Consider the following 18,263-nt stretch of genomic DNA (forward strand, 5'->3'; position numbering starts at 1 on the left):
AGTTAATAAGGAACAACTTGCTTTGAGTGATTTTTTTTTTGCTTGTAAATGTGCTGAAAGATTATTTTTATCAATTGGGATAAAAATAAGTCATTTATGAGAAGTTTTTGCCTAGGCAATTCCTAGGCAAAAGTCACACATAACACACACATGAGGTTGCAAATTACTATTGCGCACAGTGGAAAAACTCTTCACCCCGGCATGCCAAAAATGTAATATCCAGTCTTCAAAGGACCTCTGTGAACAATTTGCCCATTTCTTCTCAAAGTCTCTGCTATCCGGTCCACCATCCAACTAACAGCACCTCAGCCTAATATAGCGCCAAAGACCCTTAGCAGTGACAACGTAACACCTTGTTCAGACTTGGTCAAAGGAAATTGATGAAGAAGTGGTGTCAAGCATCCTCCTTCCCCTCCGCTAAACTACCTGTGACCTGGATCCTGGCCCAACACAATTCATGTTGATATCTGTTCATACCAGTATTCCTCAAAATTGTAAACTGTTCCTTACATTCGGGTATATTTACTATATTACAGAAGAAGGCAATCATCAGGCCTCTCCTCAAAAAACCTTGCCTGGACCGAGATGCAATGACCAGCTACAGACCTGTCTAACCTTCCCTTTATGGGGAAGATAATTTAGAAAAAGTTGTATACCACCAGCTAGAAGCCAAAATCTTACAAAACAACATTTATGACCCATGCCAGTCTGGCTTCAGGAAATATCACAGCACTGAAACGGCCCTCATACAAATATGCAACCACCTGCTCATGGCAAGAGACAGAGGAGAGTGCTTCATCCCGATAATGCTAAACCTTTCTGCAACCTTTGATACAGTTGACCATGACATCTACAGGAATAATGCAGCATTGATGGCATAGTTCTCCAGTGGTTCCAATCCTTCTTGAGTGGCAGAAACCAAAAAGTGTCTATGGGGCCCTTCCTGTCCACCTCTGTCCCACTTAAGTAAGGGGTCCCCCAGGGTTCAATCCTTTCTCCTCTGCTATTCACAATTTACATGTTACCGCTTGGAAAACTAATCCAAAAACACGGGCTGACATACCACTGCTGTGCTGATGACACCCATCTTTCCTTCAGGCCTGGTGTGACAGACCCAACTCCAACTATAAACGCCTGCTTAGGCAAACTAATGGATGAGTGACAACTGACTGAGGCTGAATGCAGATAAAACTGAAGTGTTTCTGATCGGAGGGCAGCGCATGACAACCATACAACTTAACTTGCAGTCTTCACCACTGGGAATAGGAGGCACCAATCTAAACAGCTCTGAGTATGTGCATAGCCTGGGAGTTCTAATTGATGGGGATTTAAACTTCAGAACTCACATCTCTGCTGTGGTGAAATCATCCTATTTTCACCTTAAGAACATCACAAAAATCAAGCACCTCATCCCCTAGAACAGGGGTCTGCAACCTTTAAGAATGAAAGAGCCACTTGGACCCGTTTCCGAAAAGAGAAAAAAAACTGGGAGCCGCAAAACCATTATAAAACAGATATGTCCCCAATATGCACAAATCGTTAGCAGATATGTCCCCAATATGCACAAATCGTTAGCAGATATGTCCCCAATATGCACAAATCGTTAGCAGATATGACCCCAATATGCACAAATCGTTAGCAGATATGTCCCCAATATGCAGATATAACCCCAATAAGCACAAATCGTTAGCAGATATGTCCCCAATATGCACAAATCGTTAGCAGATATGTCCCCAATATGCACAAATCGTTAGCAGATATGAGCCCAATATGCAGATATGACCCCAATATGCACAAATCGTTAGCAGATATGAGCCCAATATGCAGATATGACCCCAATATGCACAAATCGTTAGCAGATATGTCCCCAATATACAGATATAACCCCAATAAGCACAAATCGTTAGCAGATATGTCCCCAATATGCACAAATCGTTAGCAGATATGACCCCAATATGCAGATATGACCCCCAATATGCACAAATCGTTAGCAGATATGTCCCCAATATGCAGATATGACCCCAATATGCACAAATCGTTAGCAGATATGTCCCCAATATACAGATATAACCCCAATAAGCACAAATCGTTAGCAGATATGTCCCCAATATGCAGATATGACCCCCAATATGCACAAATCGTTACCAGATATGTCCCCAATATGCAGAAATGACCCCCAATATGCACAAATCGTTAGCAGATATGTCCCCAATATGCACAAATCGTTAGCAGATATGACCCCAATATGCAGATATGACCCCCAATATGCACAAATCGTTACCAGATATGTCCCCAATATGCAGAAATGACCCCCAATATGCACAAATCGTTAGCAGATATGTCCCCAATATGCACAAATCGTTAGCAGATATGACCCCAATATGCACAAATCGTTAGCAGATATGACCCCAATATGCAGCACAAATCATTAGCAAATATGACCCCAATATGCACAAATCCTTCAGCAGAAATGACCCCAATATGCACAAATCCTTCAGCAGAAATGACCCCAATATGCACAAATCCTTCAGCAGAAATGACCCCAATATGCACAAATTTTTCAGCAGATCTGAAAAGAAAACCCCATTTACTCACCTAGTAAGAAGACCTCCTGTCACGATCTCCTCCTGTCCCGACCTCCGGTCCCGACCTCCTTGTGGCGCGCAACTCCCTCGGCTCCTCTTCCTTCCCGACGTCACGTCCTGCCTGCACTACACTGCAGGGCTACGGGAAAATGGCCGCCCGAAGCCCTGCACTGGTCCGGCGACCTCTCTGATAGGCTGCCGGCCAGCGGCAGCACACGTGACGTCACACGCGCAAACGTCACACGCGCGCAGCAACCACTGACACCCACTACCGGTGTAGTGTCAGAATGGGCAGCCCTGCAGCACCGGAGCCGGGACTGAGCCGCGGCAAAGGGGAAAAAGAGCCGCTTGCGGCTCCGGAGCCGCGGGTTGCCGACCCCTGCCCTAGAAGATCTGCCAACCATAGTTTTCATGCCTTCATTATATCTCAACTGGACTATTGTAATGCTCTCTACATCACTACATAATCTGGGCCCTGGATACATGAAAGAAATGTTGCAGCTGTGTAGCAATCCCTGCAATCTCAGATATACAGGTTCTAATAATCTAGTCATACCTAGAGTCCACCTAAAAACTTTTGGTCCCAGAGCCTTCTGTCATGCTGCTCTTACACTATGGAGCTCCTTAACTTAGCAGATCAGGACAGCTCCATCCCTGGATGTGTTTAAATCCAGACTGAAAACCCACCTGTTCAGTCAGGCAATTGCAGAATTATAATTTTGTTGTGTTAATACTTTATCATACTACCAATTACTAATCTGAGAGAGCCTAAGCACTTTGAGTCCTATGGGAGAAAAGCGCTGTAGAAATGTTATTATTATTATTATTATTATTACTATTATGAGTTCCGATACACCCTGCTGCAGCTGCCCATACTAATCAAAAACAAAATCCCCTTCCACACATCAAAAGTAATAATAGGGAAAACAAAATACAGGTACATTTATTATACTAATATATAAAATCTGGACTTAATGTAACACTGCCGCAAGCCTTATTCTATGGCGTTGGTTCATAGACCATGTGATCTTTATTTGGGCAGGCAGTGATACGGAATTAAAATTGTTTTGGGATAGGGTCAATAATAATTGTAGCAATTTTTCTTTTACGCTCAGTTTACACAGATGATTTCTGCAGCAGTTAAGTGCCATGTTCAGACACTTTTGTGGAAGATCCCCATAGTCCTCCACTTTGCAGTACACAAGGGACATGTTTTTAGGTATAAAGTTGAAGAGAAATCAAGAGCCCAATATGGTGTAGTATGTCAAAATTGATTGGATAAATGAAACAGTGAGATGGTAATACTCACAAACACGGGTTACCACCTAGGTAACCACTCATTAGGCAGGTGAGGAGATTAGACCTGTCCTCACTCAGGATTAAGAAGTCACTCTCTGTAGATAGGAAGAAAGGGGGTAGATCACCCCTCCACCTGGGGTGGACTCAAATATATTGGTAGGTGGGCAGAGGCGCCAGAAGGATAAAAGTACATAACATTTTTTTAAAAATTGCTGGGAGGAAGTGGTGGACTCGCCTCCGTTAAAGCAGACACCAAGGACTGTAAATATATAGATATAAACATTTATTGAAAATACCCCAAAGATGCAACGCGTTTCGCGGGCACAGCCCACTTCTTCAGGCAATAAGCAGGGGATAAACAACAGCAATTCAGTTATAGCAAACAGAGCACCTCTGTCTTGCTATAACTGAATTGCTGTTGTTTATCCCCTGCTTATTGCCTGAAGAAGTGGGCTGTGCCCGCGAAACGCGTTGCATCTTTGGGGTATTTTCAATAAATGTTTATATCTATATATTTACAGTCCTTGGTGTCTGCTTTAACGGAGGCGAGTCCACCACTTCCTCCCAGCAATTTTTTAAAAATTTTATGTACTTTTATCCTTCTGGCGCCTCTGTTCACCTACCAAAATGTTTTTAGGTATAATATTTTAGGTTGTCATTTGTAGTGATAAGCTGCATTTGGAGATGTATAAATGACAGAAGCCACATAGAGAACGCCACCATAGAATTGTACAGAGGCATTTCCATGTGTTTATATTCATATTTTGCACAATTTTCTAGCCAGCAGCTCTAATTTTTTATTTAGTGTATACAGAGGTACCAAGAAAGTATAAAATGTATTAAGAACAGTTTAAAATGAGGGGTACTGGTGGGGGTACCCCCCATTTTAAACAGTTTTTAAAGGAGTTTTGTGTTAGTCAAAAAGTAAAACAAGCTGACACTTACCTGGGGCTTCTATCAGCCCCCTGAAGCGGTAATGTCCCGTTCCGTCCTCTCCCGATGCGCCGTTCCCCGATGCCGGTCCCCGTGTAATCACGTGAGTGATTACACTGTGGCTGTGCGGCCGAGCTCTCGCTCCCGCACGCATCAGAGCTTACTAAGCAGGCGCAGTACAAGAAAACTTTGTACTGCGCCTGTGCAGTAAGCTCCCGATGATGGGAACGGGAGCGCGCATTATTCGGCTATGCAGACGAATAATGCCTGGTGCCGGCGGCAGGGAACGGGTGATCAGAGGAGGACGGCGTGGGACATCACCACTGTAGGGGGCTGATAGAAGCCCCAGGTAAGTGTCAGCTTGTTTTACTTTTTTACTACCACAGAACCCCTTTAATACATTTTATACTTTCTTAGCGCCTCTAGTACCCCCCATTTTAAACTGTTCTTAATACATTTTATACTTTCAGCTGCCTCTGTATACACAAAGTATTGACTATCCACCTAGTGGATGGGCGTTCCTGCCCTTCTTCTTCCTTTCTACAGAGAGCGACTTCTTAGCCTCAGTGGGGACAGGATAATCTCTCCCCATCTGCACATATAGTGGTTGCCTGTGGTGGCAACCCATTTTTGTGAGTACATTTTCACTCATTCATTGTTCCATTATATACAAATAACAGTATTACACTATCTGGAGTGCTCAAATTTTTATTTTTTGTCTTACTAATTTTTTATGTTGTTACCTGCTTGTTACCATGCAGGAAAGAAGCCTAAAGGTGGCCACACGCCATACAATTTTTTAAATATCTTTTCAATTCAAGAATTTCAATCATTCTTTATGTCTGATTGTAACATTTCAAAAATCTGACCAATGTACCACACACATATGTTCAATGTTTCCCCAATTATGGAAAAAAAAGATTGAAAACTCAGAAAAAATGCTTGGGTTTATAAATCAAGTAGTTGACAAACTACCCTACACCATTACATTTTCATAAAAATTGATCCAAGAAATGGTTGGTTGGCTGGTAACACATGGACCATCATACATGCGTGTGCTTAATGTGTAGCTGCCTCCACATTACATTGAGGAATTCAGTTCTGCTGAACTCTCTCCGAGGACATGCTTGCTCATAATACATGGTAATGTGTATCTGCAACGGTTATGTACACAGTGCATTTGCAGGGATATCACACACCCAGCAGGCAACATCTAACTGTTAGAACACATAACATGTATTGTGAACAAAGTTCCCTTTCTCAGGATCCAGTCACAGGAGAGAAAGCAATACTGTCGAAAGGAGGTGGAGCTGAAATGTAAGTGTTCATGAAATGTTTTCAGTTTTCTAACAGTTACACTTTATAGACTTCCTTAAAGGAGTTATCAGGCTAATATGAACAGAATAAGCGCTACTTACCCGGGGCTTCCTCCAGCCCCAAGCTTCCAGCATATCGCTCGCCGCAGTTCTGCACGCAGCCGTTCGCCGCAGCTCCCTCCCGGTCCCCGGTGATGACGTCAGGCCGACCTTCAGGTTGCCCTGTACTGCGCCTGCGCGAGCGGCGCTGTCAATCACTGCCACGTGGACCGGAGTGGACTGCACAGGCACAGAACTACTACGCCTGCGCAGTCCACTCCGGTCCACGTGGCGGTAATTGACAGCGCCGCTCGCGCAGGCGCAGTACAGGTCGGCATGACGTCATCGACGGGGACCAGGAGGGAGCTGCGGCAAGGGACATGCTGGGAGCTTGGGGCTGGAGGAAGCCCTGGGTAAGTAGCACTTATTTTGTTCATATTAGCCTGATAACTCCTTTAATTATATATCTATTGGACTCATTTGAGGGTATAAAATGTGTGTTCATTATGGCCCAAGGACTTACTACTTTTTGTGTATATTTTATGTGGACCAGGAAAATATATTGTGTCCAGATTAACACTGTCGCCAATTTTGTATTATTCATTATTATACCAAAGGTCCTGTTCAGTTCTGTATTAGCCTGCAGTGTTTTTTTATAACCTGTTTTGTAATAAAGACTATTGATTTTATACATTTTTGTTTTCCCTAGAGTGACATCATTCACCTTCAAACTCCCCCTTTATAAGGCTTTTATTTAGATGTATCAACTAATGTACTAACATTGCTATGATTGTTAGAATGATGATTGTTGGATGATGGAAGAACATCAGGATTAATTGTGAATGTAACTGGATGGATTATTTGCAAATCACGTGCAGAGGTCTGCTCTCTTTTTGAGTGGTCCACCAATCTGAAGATTATATTTAATGGCCCACAGGCTCTCTTTAAAGAGAGCAGTGAGGTCTCATGGGTGTTCAAAAAACTATAGTTCTTGTTAATAGTTGCTGGCCAGTGGATAATTGCATTTAATTTGTTGAAACCAGAACAATTCAAAACTAGATTTGACCTTATTGATGCACATTGACCTACCTAGGTAAAGCTTACAGACATATAACAGAGTGGGGAGTATTGAAAAAAATATAGGTAGCTAAGAAGAATAATTATGGACTCTTCTCTATAGCCTCACGTTTTTGGTTGATCTCACACATCATACTAAAAACAGATCAATTTTAATCAAAATGGTATGGAAAAATGTTTTTGTATGATGTTATACTTAATTGTCCTGGCAATTTACAGGTCATTTCATGTTACTTATCATTGTACATTGCTTTAGATAAATAAAAAAAATGTGCATCATGACTAACTTGGATAGTTGTGGAGTAATTGACTTTTTTGTGTCCCTGTTTTACTGTGTATAGTAGTTGAACATTACTGTATAATTATACATTTATTAGACATAAGTTTACTGATGATTATTAATATTCAAACTGGAAGAAATAGCATTATTTTGACCCATGTACGGTTAGACTCTGTCTTTAGTCAAAATTCAAACTAATGCCTGTAAATTAGTCTGAAAGATAATTAGAGGCACGTATCTTGATGGACATTTCCAGAGACAATCAAATTAGCTTGATGAAGGATATACAAGGCCTGGGAGAACGTGCTTATCTTTGTTAGCACAGCAAGAGGTATGGAAGGACTACTGGCAGGTCATTCAAACTGAGAGCAAGACACATGAATGGACACATGCAAGATAAAGTAGTTTAAATGATCTTGTGCATGGACACCAATATTCCAAACAATTATTTTTGAATGCTGCGCACGGAAGTGGATGTGTCATTTCACACGACGTATGCATGCATGCCTTCTTGGTTAAACAACATTGTACACATTCACTACACAATATCGTTACAATAGTCATCTGCATTGATCTGCCGGTTGGATCAGCCAGAATATGTGATATTGATTGCTTGTCGTGGTCGTTTAACATTGTTTGGCTACATTTTTTATACTGATTGTAGTCCGATATGGCGATAGCTGTCAGTCATTGGACGTTTCAAATTACTTTTATCCAACGTGTGTACAAGGCTTACGTTTTCAGAGGCAGATAAAGCATGATCCTTCAAAGCAGATCATCAGCAGCAACTGAAACTTGTAAATGCACTGCAATCATTGATATAACTTGGGGAATAGTTTTATTCAATGCTTTGTTCTTCATTAAACTTTAAAGTGTAAGTGTCGGGCATAAAATAAAAAATCATTTCTTTATTTTTATCTGGTAAACAAGTAGTATGCTAACCAGGCAATCCAAAAGTTAAAAACACTATTACTTTTCTTGTTGATAAATGATCATTCTCCAGTTTACCTGACTCTTATCTGGTACACACACAATTTGGTACACAAAAAGGAAGTTGCAGGGCAACCTGGGTTGTCCTTTTTTGCTTCTCTATTTCCCCTCAGACTTAACTAATGCAGCCTAATCGGCTGAAGTCACCCCCCCCCCCCCTGCCCGTAGTAGTTCATTTCTGTACTATTTAAATTTCAATTCTGAGAATGTTTTTATTTGTTACTTATCCATTCCCTCACCCCTTTACTAATCTAACCATACACCCCCAATGCCTCAACAACCCCCATACTCATCTTTGAGGGTCTTCATGTTTGGGGTCACTTAACCTCACTATTTGTCAGACACACATGGAGCCTGAAGCACTCCTGTCATCTGTGTTGCCTCCCTTCCACAACCCCCTGCACTGCGTCCCAGGGTCAACCACTTGCCCTCAAAATGTCATGCTTCCCTCACTGAATACATGTCCCTTTCACCACTCCTTATACTTTATGCTAGAACAGCCATGCTTCCCTCCAATACGCAGTGAAAAACACTATGTCACCTCCAAGAGGTTATTAAGAGAGACTGGGCTGCCTCCAGGAGCTGATGGGAACCTAAACAACACATTTCACAAGTATGCAGGGCCGGTGCTACAATAGAGGCAAAGGGGGCAATTGGCCCAGGGTCTGTAGGGGCCCCCAAGCGTCCCCCTTTGTCTCTTTAAAAATGGCCTACTACTGCCCTTGCTTTTCCATGGCCCCCGTTCAGACCTGCTGATCAGTGGGGCGGCTATAAGACCCTGGAGCAGTGCAGCAAATGACAGACCAGAGAGAGAGCAGCACACAGTGCCGCAGACTTCAAATGTGGAAGTGACGTTACTCATCACTTCCTGCATTTGAAGTGGTGCACGTGGTTGCTGTGGCTGCTCTGAATCGAGTCCTGTGCTGATCTGCAAGTCTGTCATTCGCCGTGCTGCTCTGGGGTCTGATGGTCGCCGTACTGATTTGCAGGTCTGAGACAAATTGAGTGGGACACCTTACTACCTAGTCTAAGGGCACCACTCTACTTATCCTGGGGGCAGGACTCTACCTATACTGGGGCAGAAATCTACCTACACTGGGGATCACCATTCTACCTATACTGGGGGCAGCACTCTACCTATACTGGGGGCAGTACTCTACCTATACCAGGGCAGCACTCCGCCTATACTAGGGGCAGCACTCTACCTATACTAGGGCAGCACTCTGCCTATACTGGGTGCAGCACTCTACCTATACTGGGTTCAACACCCTACCTATAGTGGGAGCTGGCTGCCAGGGTGTTTGGGGAGGGGGGGGGGGTGACTGACTTTGCCCTAGGGTAGGAGGTCCCCAGGTTATTTTTGCCCCGGGGCTGCTTAAACCAGCCCTGCAAGTGTGTATAGACGCCTTAGAGGGGATCTAATTAACATGTATAAACACATCAGAGGGCAATATAAAAGCTTAGCGGATGAGCTTTTTGTCCCTAGGCTTTTACAATAGACTAGGGGGACATGATCTGCTCATGGAGGAAAAATGTTTTAGCCATTTATTTAGGAAAGAGTTTTTTACAGTAAGAGTGATTAAGATGTGGAATGAGTTGCCACAGGAAGTAGTTATGGCAAATTCTATATCTGCATTTAAAGGGGGCTTAGATGCTTTCCTTGCATTCATGGCTATAATTACTAGGTAATGCCTAATGATGTTGATCCAGGGATTTTATCTGATTGCCATCTGGAGTCGGGAAGGAATTTTTTTCCTTTTGGGGCTAATTGGACAATGCCTTGTAAGGGTTTTTCGCCTTCCTCTGGATCAACAGGGATATGTGAGGGAGCAGGCTGGTGTTGTAATTTGTTTTCTGGTTGAACTCGATGGACGTATGTCTTTTTATAAACCCAAATAACTATTTAACTATGAATTCAGCACCACGTAGTTCAGAACACAAACACCCACACTCAGCATCAATTCAGCATGAAACAGCAGGGCGGGGGGCGTTGCATACTTTCTCCTTCCATAAAACGCATACCGCCCTGGTGCTCTGCACTGAAGCAGTGCTAAATGTGTATGTTCAAGTTTCTGAACAATGTGGTGCTGGATTCGAAACACCAACACTAGTGTGAAGTGCACATTACTGCTCAATGGCATGTGTTCTACTGATAGTGTCCCAGCTAGGTAGGTATTTTGCCAAATCACGAATAGTCAAGCAATGCAATGTATCCTGACACCTGTTGAAATGGGAAGGGATAGAAAAAAAAAACAGCAGCGTGGGACAGATATAGGCCATGGACAGTGGAATGTGGCAGTTGTAGACAACAGAGCTGGGCACCAGTGTGACTTGCTTCAACACTTTAATCCACTGGGTACAGTGCAGCATAAAGAAATGTAAGGAAAGCCTAACAGACATTTTTACGGATCCCCCTGCTTCGTCAGAGGCCTTGTGCCTCTGACGAAGCGGGGAGACCCATGAAATGGCTGTTGGGCCGTTTATGCTGTAACAGTACTGTACCAGATGGATTAAAGTTTTGGAGCAAGTCACACTGATGCCCAGCACTGTTCTCTACAACTGCTATATTACGTGCTCTTGGGTTGTGAGCACACTGTGTTCCAGCATCCATCTATTGAACCCTACCAGTCACCGCTGATTACCAGCTTTCTGTCTCTTCATTACCATGGACAGTAGAATGTGGCTTCTTGCCAGGATAAAATGTGATTCCTATAGGTTTTTTGTTACCATCAAATATTATGTTCATAACACTTTATCTTCAGTTCTCTGAATCCCACAGTAATAGCCATGTAGAATTATGTAAGGCGTACTCGAATACCTTTTTTCTTTCTGAAGGCTGTCAGAATGCACAACAAAGTGAACAGTCATAACAAGCTGCTATCTTCTAGGGCAAAGGCAGGCCTTGTAAAGAAAAGATGGAAGTGATTTTCTTACCTTCTTGGCTGCTAGGATTTCATGCACCTCTTGCTGGAAATCAATAAAGCGATCGTGATAGATGGCCATGCACCACGCTTCAGTGAAGTAGCTGTTTTCCAAAGAAGAAAATACTGAGTTATCCAGTGAATCTCTCATTAACGGCTGATAAAGTATTTACTTGATTTTTTTTTCCTTTCACCTTTTTTTTGCTTTCATAATTTACAACTCAGGACCCATCAGGATCGTTTGTTCGTAAAATGCCTCCCCATAACAGCATAGTCAATCAATTTTTTTAATGGATGTTCCTGATGTACAGCCAGCTCTGGTAATTACATTTAAAGTGGCTTAATTCAGAGCAGTGGCAAGACCCAGTGAAGAATCCTGATTTTATCAGAATTTAAAAGCCTGAAGACCTGTGAGGAACCATGTCTCCATTATCCGGCCTCATTTGAGAAAAGCAGATTGTAGGATTAACTGAACTGGTGCATAAACAAATTAAATTTGTGTAGACAATGACACAAATGTTGTTCAGCATTAAGGTCTGAGGATTAATACAAGACAGGAAAACAGGCTATGGTAGTGTCGCAGTGCTGCAGCTAGACTGCTGCTCTAACGCCCAAACTTCTTGTTATGTCCTAGCCAGTCCCTTCATAAACATTATATTACATGTGCAAACATGTGTAGCCTCAGATTCATAAGTATAAGTTTTGTCTGTGGTTCATGCCGACCCTCACTCTGCTGAACTCTAAGAATATTGACCATCTACAGACACAGAACATATAAAAGGACACAGGAAAATATTACTTGAATAAGAATCCGATTTCACTAGCATACCTGTCTCTCTGCAACCGGCAAAGTGATATATTAGCACTCAATAAAATTCTTAAAAACAGTTTTCTCACACAATACCACCCTCCTCCCCCATTGTGGGCCTGTAGTATGTCTTGAAAAGGTATACCGTATATCACCACGGGTAGGCTAACTTTTTGACACACAAACTTTAAATGTAAAGTAAGGGGGGGAAGGGGAGCTATGCATGGGCGACATACCGCTGGTGACATGTTTGGGGACCATCCGTATGCAGAGTGTGTTGTGGAGCGTGCTTCAGCATGTGTGGCTACCTGTCCTCACTGCAACTTGCATCCTCTAACAGAATCTTTGTTTCTGTGAAAAAGTACATCTACTCTGGACCAAAACATGGTCTCTGTAAATGACTAAATATCCTAAACGTGGGTGGAGCTTTTTATTGCTCAAAATCTATCATTGTGTGTTTGACCACTGACCAACACAAACAAAAGTGAATCCACAGGCTTCAGTGTGTGGAAGTTATCCGTAGGAGAGTCACAGGTCTGGTGAGAAGACCATCAAACCTCTAAACGTCATAGCAATCCAAACAGAAAACCAGTCTAGGCTTGACCCTTGCCAAGTGATGCTTCTCCAAAACTTAAATTCTTGTTAGTGGTGATACAGCATAATGAGAGCACAACGTTGTGGGCTACATGCCCTTCGTCAAGTGCGTTGACAAAGGGCACGTAGCCCGAAACGTTGTACTTTCCTTATGCTGTATCACCTTTAAAGAATATAATTTAAGTTTGGAGAAGCATCTCTTGCCAATGGTCAAGTCCAGACTGGATTTCTGTGTGGATTGCTATGACCTATGACCGACCACCAACATAGGTCAAAGACAGATTATGACTATACAGAGCCCCAGGTAAAGCAATGATTTAGCCGCCATTTTGCAGATGTGCCACCTCATAGAGTATTAGATAGCAAGTGTGCCCCAGAATATTACGTAGCCAAAGTGCCCCCATAGAGTATTAGGTAGCCAGATGTAACCCCCATAGAGTATTAGGAAACCAAAGAGGCTCCCAATAGAGTGCTAGATAGCCAGAGGGGCCGCTGTATATAATTAAATAGCCAGATATGCTCTCCTTCGCATGCAGAGTAGCTGCTAAAATTCATTGCCTACCCATCCTGCTGCCTCCATGGTGCTATCTCTATCCAGTCAACCAGTGCCATGAAGACAGAGATGCTAGTGGTGGAATGAGTATCATGTCGCTGGAGCCTGGATGGGTGATTTACCTCTCCTACCTCATAAGCCGCCTGCCCCCCCCCCCTTCCCCGTGGACACCCAACCTTAACACACACACCCCTCCAGTGGTGCCTAACCTTAACCCCGAGTGATGTCCAACTTCAACCCTCCTGGAGGAGGCCTTACCATAATCTCCCCGTGGTGGGCACCTAACCTTAACCACCCTCCCAGTGGTGCCTAACCTTAACCCCGAGTGATGTTTAACTTTAACTCTTCTAGAGGGTGCCTAACCTTAACCTCCTCCCTGGTGGTGCCTAACCCCATTTGCCACAGTGGGCACCTAACCTTAACCCCCCCTTCCCCTCTGGATGGGCATCTAAGCCTAACCTCCCCGGTGGGTGCCTAACCTTACCCTCTTCTTCCCATATTTAAACTACCACACCCGCCAATGTCCTGTTGAAAAGTGCACCTGCTAAAATAGTGAAAGCCAGGGCTGCCCACTATGCGAACTGTAGCTGCAAATGATAGACGCCCACAGTCAGACACCCTTTACAACAGGATGCATCTCTGTGTGTCTGTGTAGTTGGGATTCCTGATAGAGTACAGCCTCCCCGATATTACAGTGTATTTAATATATCATTGCTGTAATAACATTTGCAGATATAACATTTATATAGATATAACATTTGCCGATAGATGTCCTCTGTAAATGTGTTCATGTTACTCTGAAAGAGGATCTACAATGCAGCCCGGTTCTACTTTCCACGTACAGTTAAACAACAGCCCCTCATCGGGAACGTGATTGCTGCTTAGGGAAAGATTTTTCAATTAAAAACACATTAAACACAGTTTTTTTGCATTCTGCTACTTTATGAAATGCAAATCCCTCTGCAGCATTATAATCTGCATTGCAATAAATATTTCCCCTTAGTATAATAGGATAAATTAATTCTGATTAGCTAAATGCAATTAATCTGAATTGTTCCAGGCTTACTTGTACAGGAGACGTGTTTAATGAGGTTTTCTATGTTTCCAGACCTGGAGCTGCTTTTTCCATTCTGCATCTTCAGTAGTTAGTGCAAATTAAACATATAATGAAACAGATCTCTCAGAAAAGCATGAGCACTGGACTGGAAATCAGCTGCAGAATACAAAGTGTGCCAGACCAGGTATGTACCAAGGGTTACCAAACATGGTTCCACTATTGCATCACTAATTGTTTGGTTGCCAAGTGCTTAGCTTAACCACTTAACATCTCAGTCGTTTTCAGCTTATGCATCCGAGCAATGTTCACCTCCCATTCATTAGCCTATAACTTTATCACTACTTATCACAATGAACTGATCTATATCTTGTTTTTTCCGCCACCAATTAGGCTTTCTTTGGGGGGTACATTTTGCTAAGAGCCACTTTACTGTAAATGCATTTTAACAGGAAGAATAAGAAAAAAAATACGTATTGTTATTGCCCATTTGTCACGGTTATTTCACCATTTAAATTATGTCCCTATCACAATGTATCGCGACAATATTTTATTTGGAAATAAAAGAGCATTTTTTCCGTTTTGCATACATCACTATTTACAAGCTTATAAAAAAAAATAGAGAGAAATATTTCATCTTTACATAGATATTTAAAAAGTTTAGACCCTTAGGTAAATATTTATGTGTTTTTGTTTTTTTTATAGTAATGTTTTTTTTGGTTTTTTTTTATTAAACATTTTATGTGGGCATTTTTGGGAGGGTGGGTTTTAAAAGTGTTTTATTTGGGGAAATATTGGTGTATTGTAATGTTTTTGGGCATTTACATGTAGTTTTACTTTTTGGCCACAAGATGGCAATCTCGATTTTTTTTTACATGACGTCACTCTAAGCGTACAATGTACGCTTAGAGGGACACAGTTTCAGAAAGAGCGAAGCTTCCGAGAGAAGCTGTCGCTTTTTCAGCGGGGGAGAGGAATCAATGATCGGGCTCCCCAGCCCGATACATTGATTCCGTGGCTACCGACTCCGCGGCCGGGAGTGCGCGTGCACGCGCGCGATCGGCCGCGGGAGCGCGCCTGTCCTCCTTGACGTTTTTATACGTCAAGGAGGACAAAGTGGTTAAAGGACAACTATCAAAGGTAACTAAAATTCTAAATGCCACATATATTTCCAGTAATTACAAGCAAATAGCAATACAGCGGGGTTTTTTTTTTCGTCTTTTCATTTTTTATGTAAAAAAACTGACATATTGATTTACAGAGAACAGTTTTCTTTTTTTCTTTTTTCTTTTCAACTCAGCGTACATATTTGTAGTGTACCCAACTAGAACAAATGTGCTTCACTGAAGCCCGCTTGTGTTGAGTTCATTTTGCATCATCGTTTGATAATTTATTGATTTTTTGATTATAAGATGACAAAATAAGAGAGAAAAGGGTCGAAATGACCCCAGTCTCTGGATTCATAGTATACATGTCAATTTATGTACGCCAAGTTTCATTCAGTCTCCCATACTTGAACACTACCCATTCATTACTTAAATCCGTTACCTTACTTTCAACACATTCTGTCTCCCAATCGCCAACCAAACAAAATGGTTCTTGTACCACATCATCCATCTATTCATCTAACCATATACTGTATATCTACACCTCACTTATTCATACCTAATATCCCATATTTTCCATCCTCTCTTCCCTCCCATCGTGTTTTTCCCTTGCCTTTTCCTACAGCTCTCTAACCATCCGAAAGTTTTTACATGGGCCACCTTCTGGTTCTCCCTCCTCCCCCGATTCCATCAATAGCAAGTGTGATGATAGTTTCATCCATTCTTTTTTTGAGGGTTTGTTTGTGGATTTCCAGTCCCTCACTATGATGGTTTTTGCTGCTAGTGAGAGAATGTATAGCAAAAGTTCCACCATCTTATTTTCTCCTTTTTGGCTGAGGCCAAAAATTGCCACCATGGCATTTATTATATCACCATCTGGAGCAATATATTTTTTAATAAATAGCTCTATTTCTGACCAAAAAGATTGTATTATTGGGCAGTACCATAACATATGTGACAGATTCCACACCTCAGCATCACATTTCTAACAATGATTATTTTCTCTTAACTTGCTCTGATATAATTTCTCAGGAGTGAAGTACCATCTGGTAATGATCTTAAATTGTAATAGCTGAGTACTACTGTTTCTGGGTAACCAGAACCAGATAATCTTACCCCATGCAAGTTCATCTAATTTTTCTCCAAGCTCCTTTTCCCACTTATCACAATACCATATTGTACTGTATTCGTACCCTATTGACCCCAGATGGTCATACAACCAGGATAGCAGGTTCTCGGCAGGGCTGGCGCTACCATAGAAGCAAAGGGGGCATTTGCCCCAGGGCCCCGACCTCTGCTGAGGCCCCCGCAGCACCGACCCTGCTACATTTTGCCTGCTCCCCGGGGCCCCGCAAGCAGCCGTAATTACCTATTAGTCCCGATGGGTGAGCGGACAAGCAGCGGCTACAAATAACGTGCTGGGTCATAGAGTGGGAGAGAGACAGCGTGTCTCAGAGTGTAGCCACTGCCCGTCCTCTCACCCCCCGGGACTAATAGGTAATTATGGCTGCCTGCAGGGCCCCGGGGAGCAGAGGGGTAATAGCGAGGGGGGGGCGTCTTGAACTTGGGGGCCCCCAACACTGTAGTTTGCCCCAGGAGCACAGGTCCCCTTAAACCGGCCCTGGTTTTCTCTATAAATGTTTCTTCTAATTTATTGTAACGTTTGCGGGTTTCTATTTCCGTGGTCAGCGCAAAAGATGCGCGCTGACACAGCGGAAATCCTCCACAAGCATATAATTAGATAGTACCCAGCTTGGATGCAATGCACCAGTAGAGGGCAATTCCCACCAGCAGATGGAGCTGTGGAGTGCCGACGAGCACAGCCTCTGCACGGCCACAGATGCTAGATGGGAATTGTACAGATAAAGGCAAAGTAGGGCTGGATAGCCCTAATAGAGAAAGATCACAGGGACAGAATAAATGTGTGTCCACCAATCTAGTCGCCACCCAGCGATGGTGAACACACAACAGCGGAAACAAAGTGGGAACGCAATCGCAAGAGATGCGATTGCCAGAAGTGACAGAATGCAGAACAGAGCAGAGTACGAGAATAGCAAAGGCACAGCAAACAACTTATCAGAAGGTAAAGAAAATAACAAACGCTAGCTAAATGCGAACCCCGCACTCATTCGCAACAGCGAACGTGTTTCTACACGATCACCACGCGTTAGGCGCCCAGTGATAAGCGTGCCACCCTAACTAACCAATGACACACAAACACAAGGTAAAGAACGCAAACGCTTGCTAACGGTTACCTCACCGAGCCTACAGCAAGCGTCCGTACAAGACAGGACAGAGAGGAGGAGCGGCCAGCAGCAACCGCAGCTCTGGCCTACACTCCCAGACAGAGTTCAGAAGGAACCACCGCTGCTACCGCTAGAGCGAGTGCGATCCAGACAGACAAACAGATGGGGCTACCAGTAGCAACCGCTGCTCTAGTTAGCACCCCTGAGGCAGAATACAGAAGGAGGCACTGCCACTACCACTAGGGCGAGTGCGATCCAGACAGATAAAAAGAAGGGGCTACCAGTAGCAACCGCTGCTCTGGTTAGCACCCCCAGACAGACAGAGCGATTCCCTGTCAACCGCCGCTGGCGACAAGGCAATCGAGACACAAAGACTGTACAGGCAAAACAGATAATACAATCCGACTACACTAGAGGGAATGCCTAGTACAGTCCCAAGAATTACTCTAAGATAACCTTTAA

General features: G+C 43.2%; 1 protein-coding gene across 3 annotated transcripts in view; it reads right to left on the reverse strand.

The window, feature by feature from the left end:
* CFAP61 (cilia and flagella associated protein 61) overlaps window positions 1-18,263 on the reverse strand; it is a 399,007-nt gene that overhangs the window by 32,620 nt on the left and 348,124 nt on the right. For all 3 annotated transcript variants that reach the window (XM_068232439.1, XM_068232441.1, XM_068232438.1), the window contains one exon: window positions 11,454-11,544. In XM_068232439.1, the coding sequence (XP_068088540.1) occupies window positions 11,454-11,544 (91 nt within the window). The remainder of the gene's footprint in view (window positions 1-11,453; window positions 11,545-18,263) is intronic.

The sequence above is a fragment of the Hyperolius riggenbachi genome, chromosome 4, assembly GCF_040937935.1.
Source record: "Hyperolius riggenbachi isolate aHypRig1 chromosome 4, aHypRig1.pri, whole genome shotgun sequence".
NCBI classification, from domain to species: Eukaryota; Metazoa; Chordata; class Amphibia; order Anura; family Hyperoliidae; genus Hyperolius; species Hyperolius riggenbachi.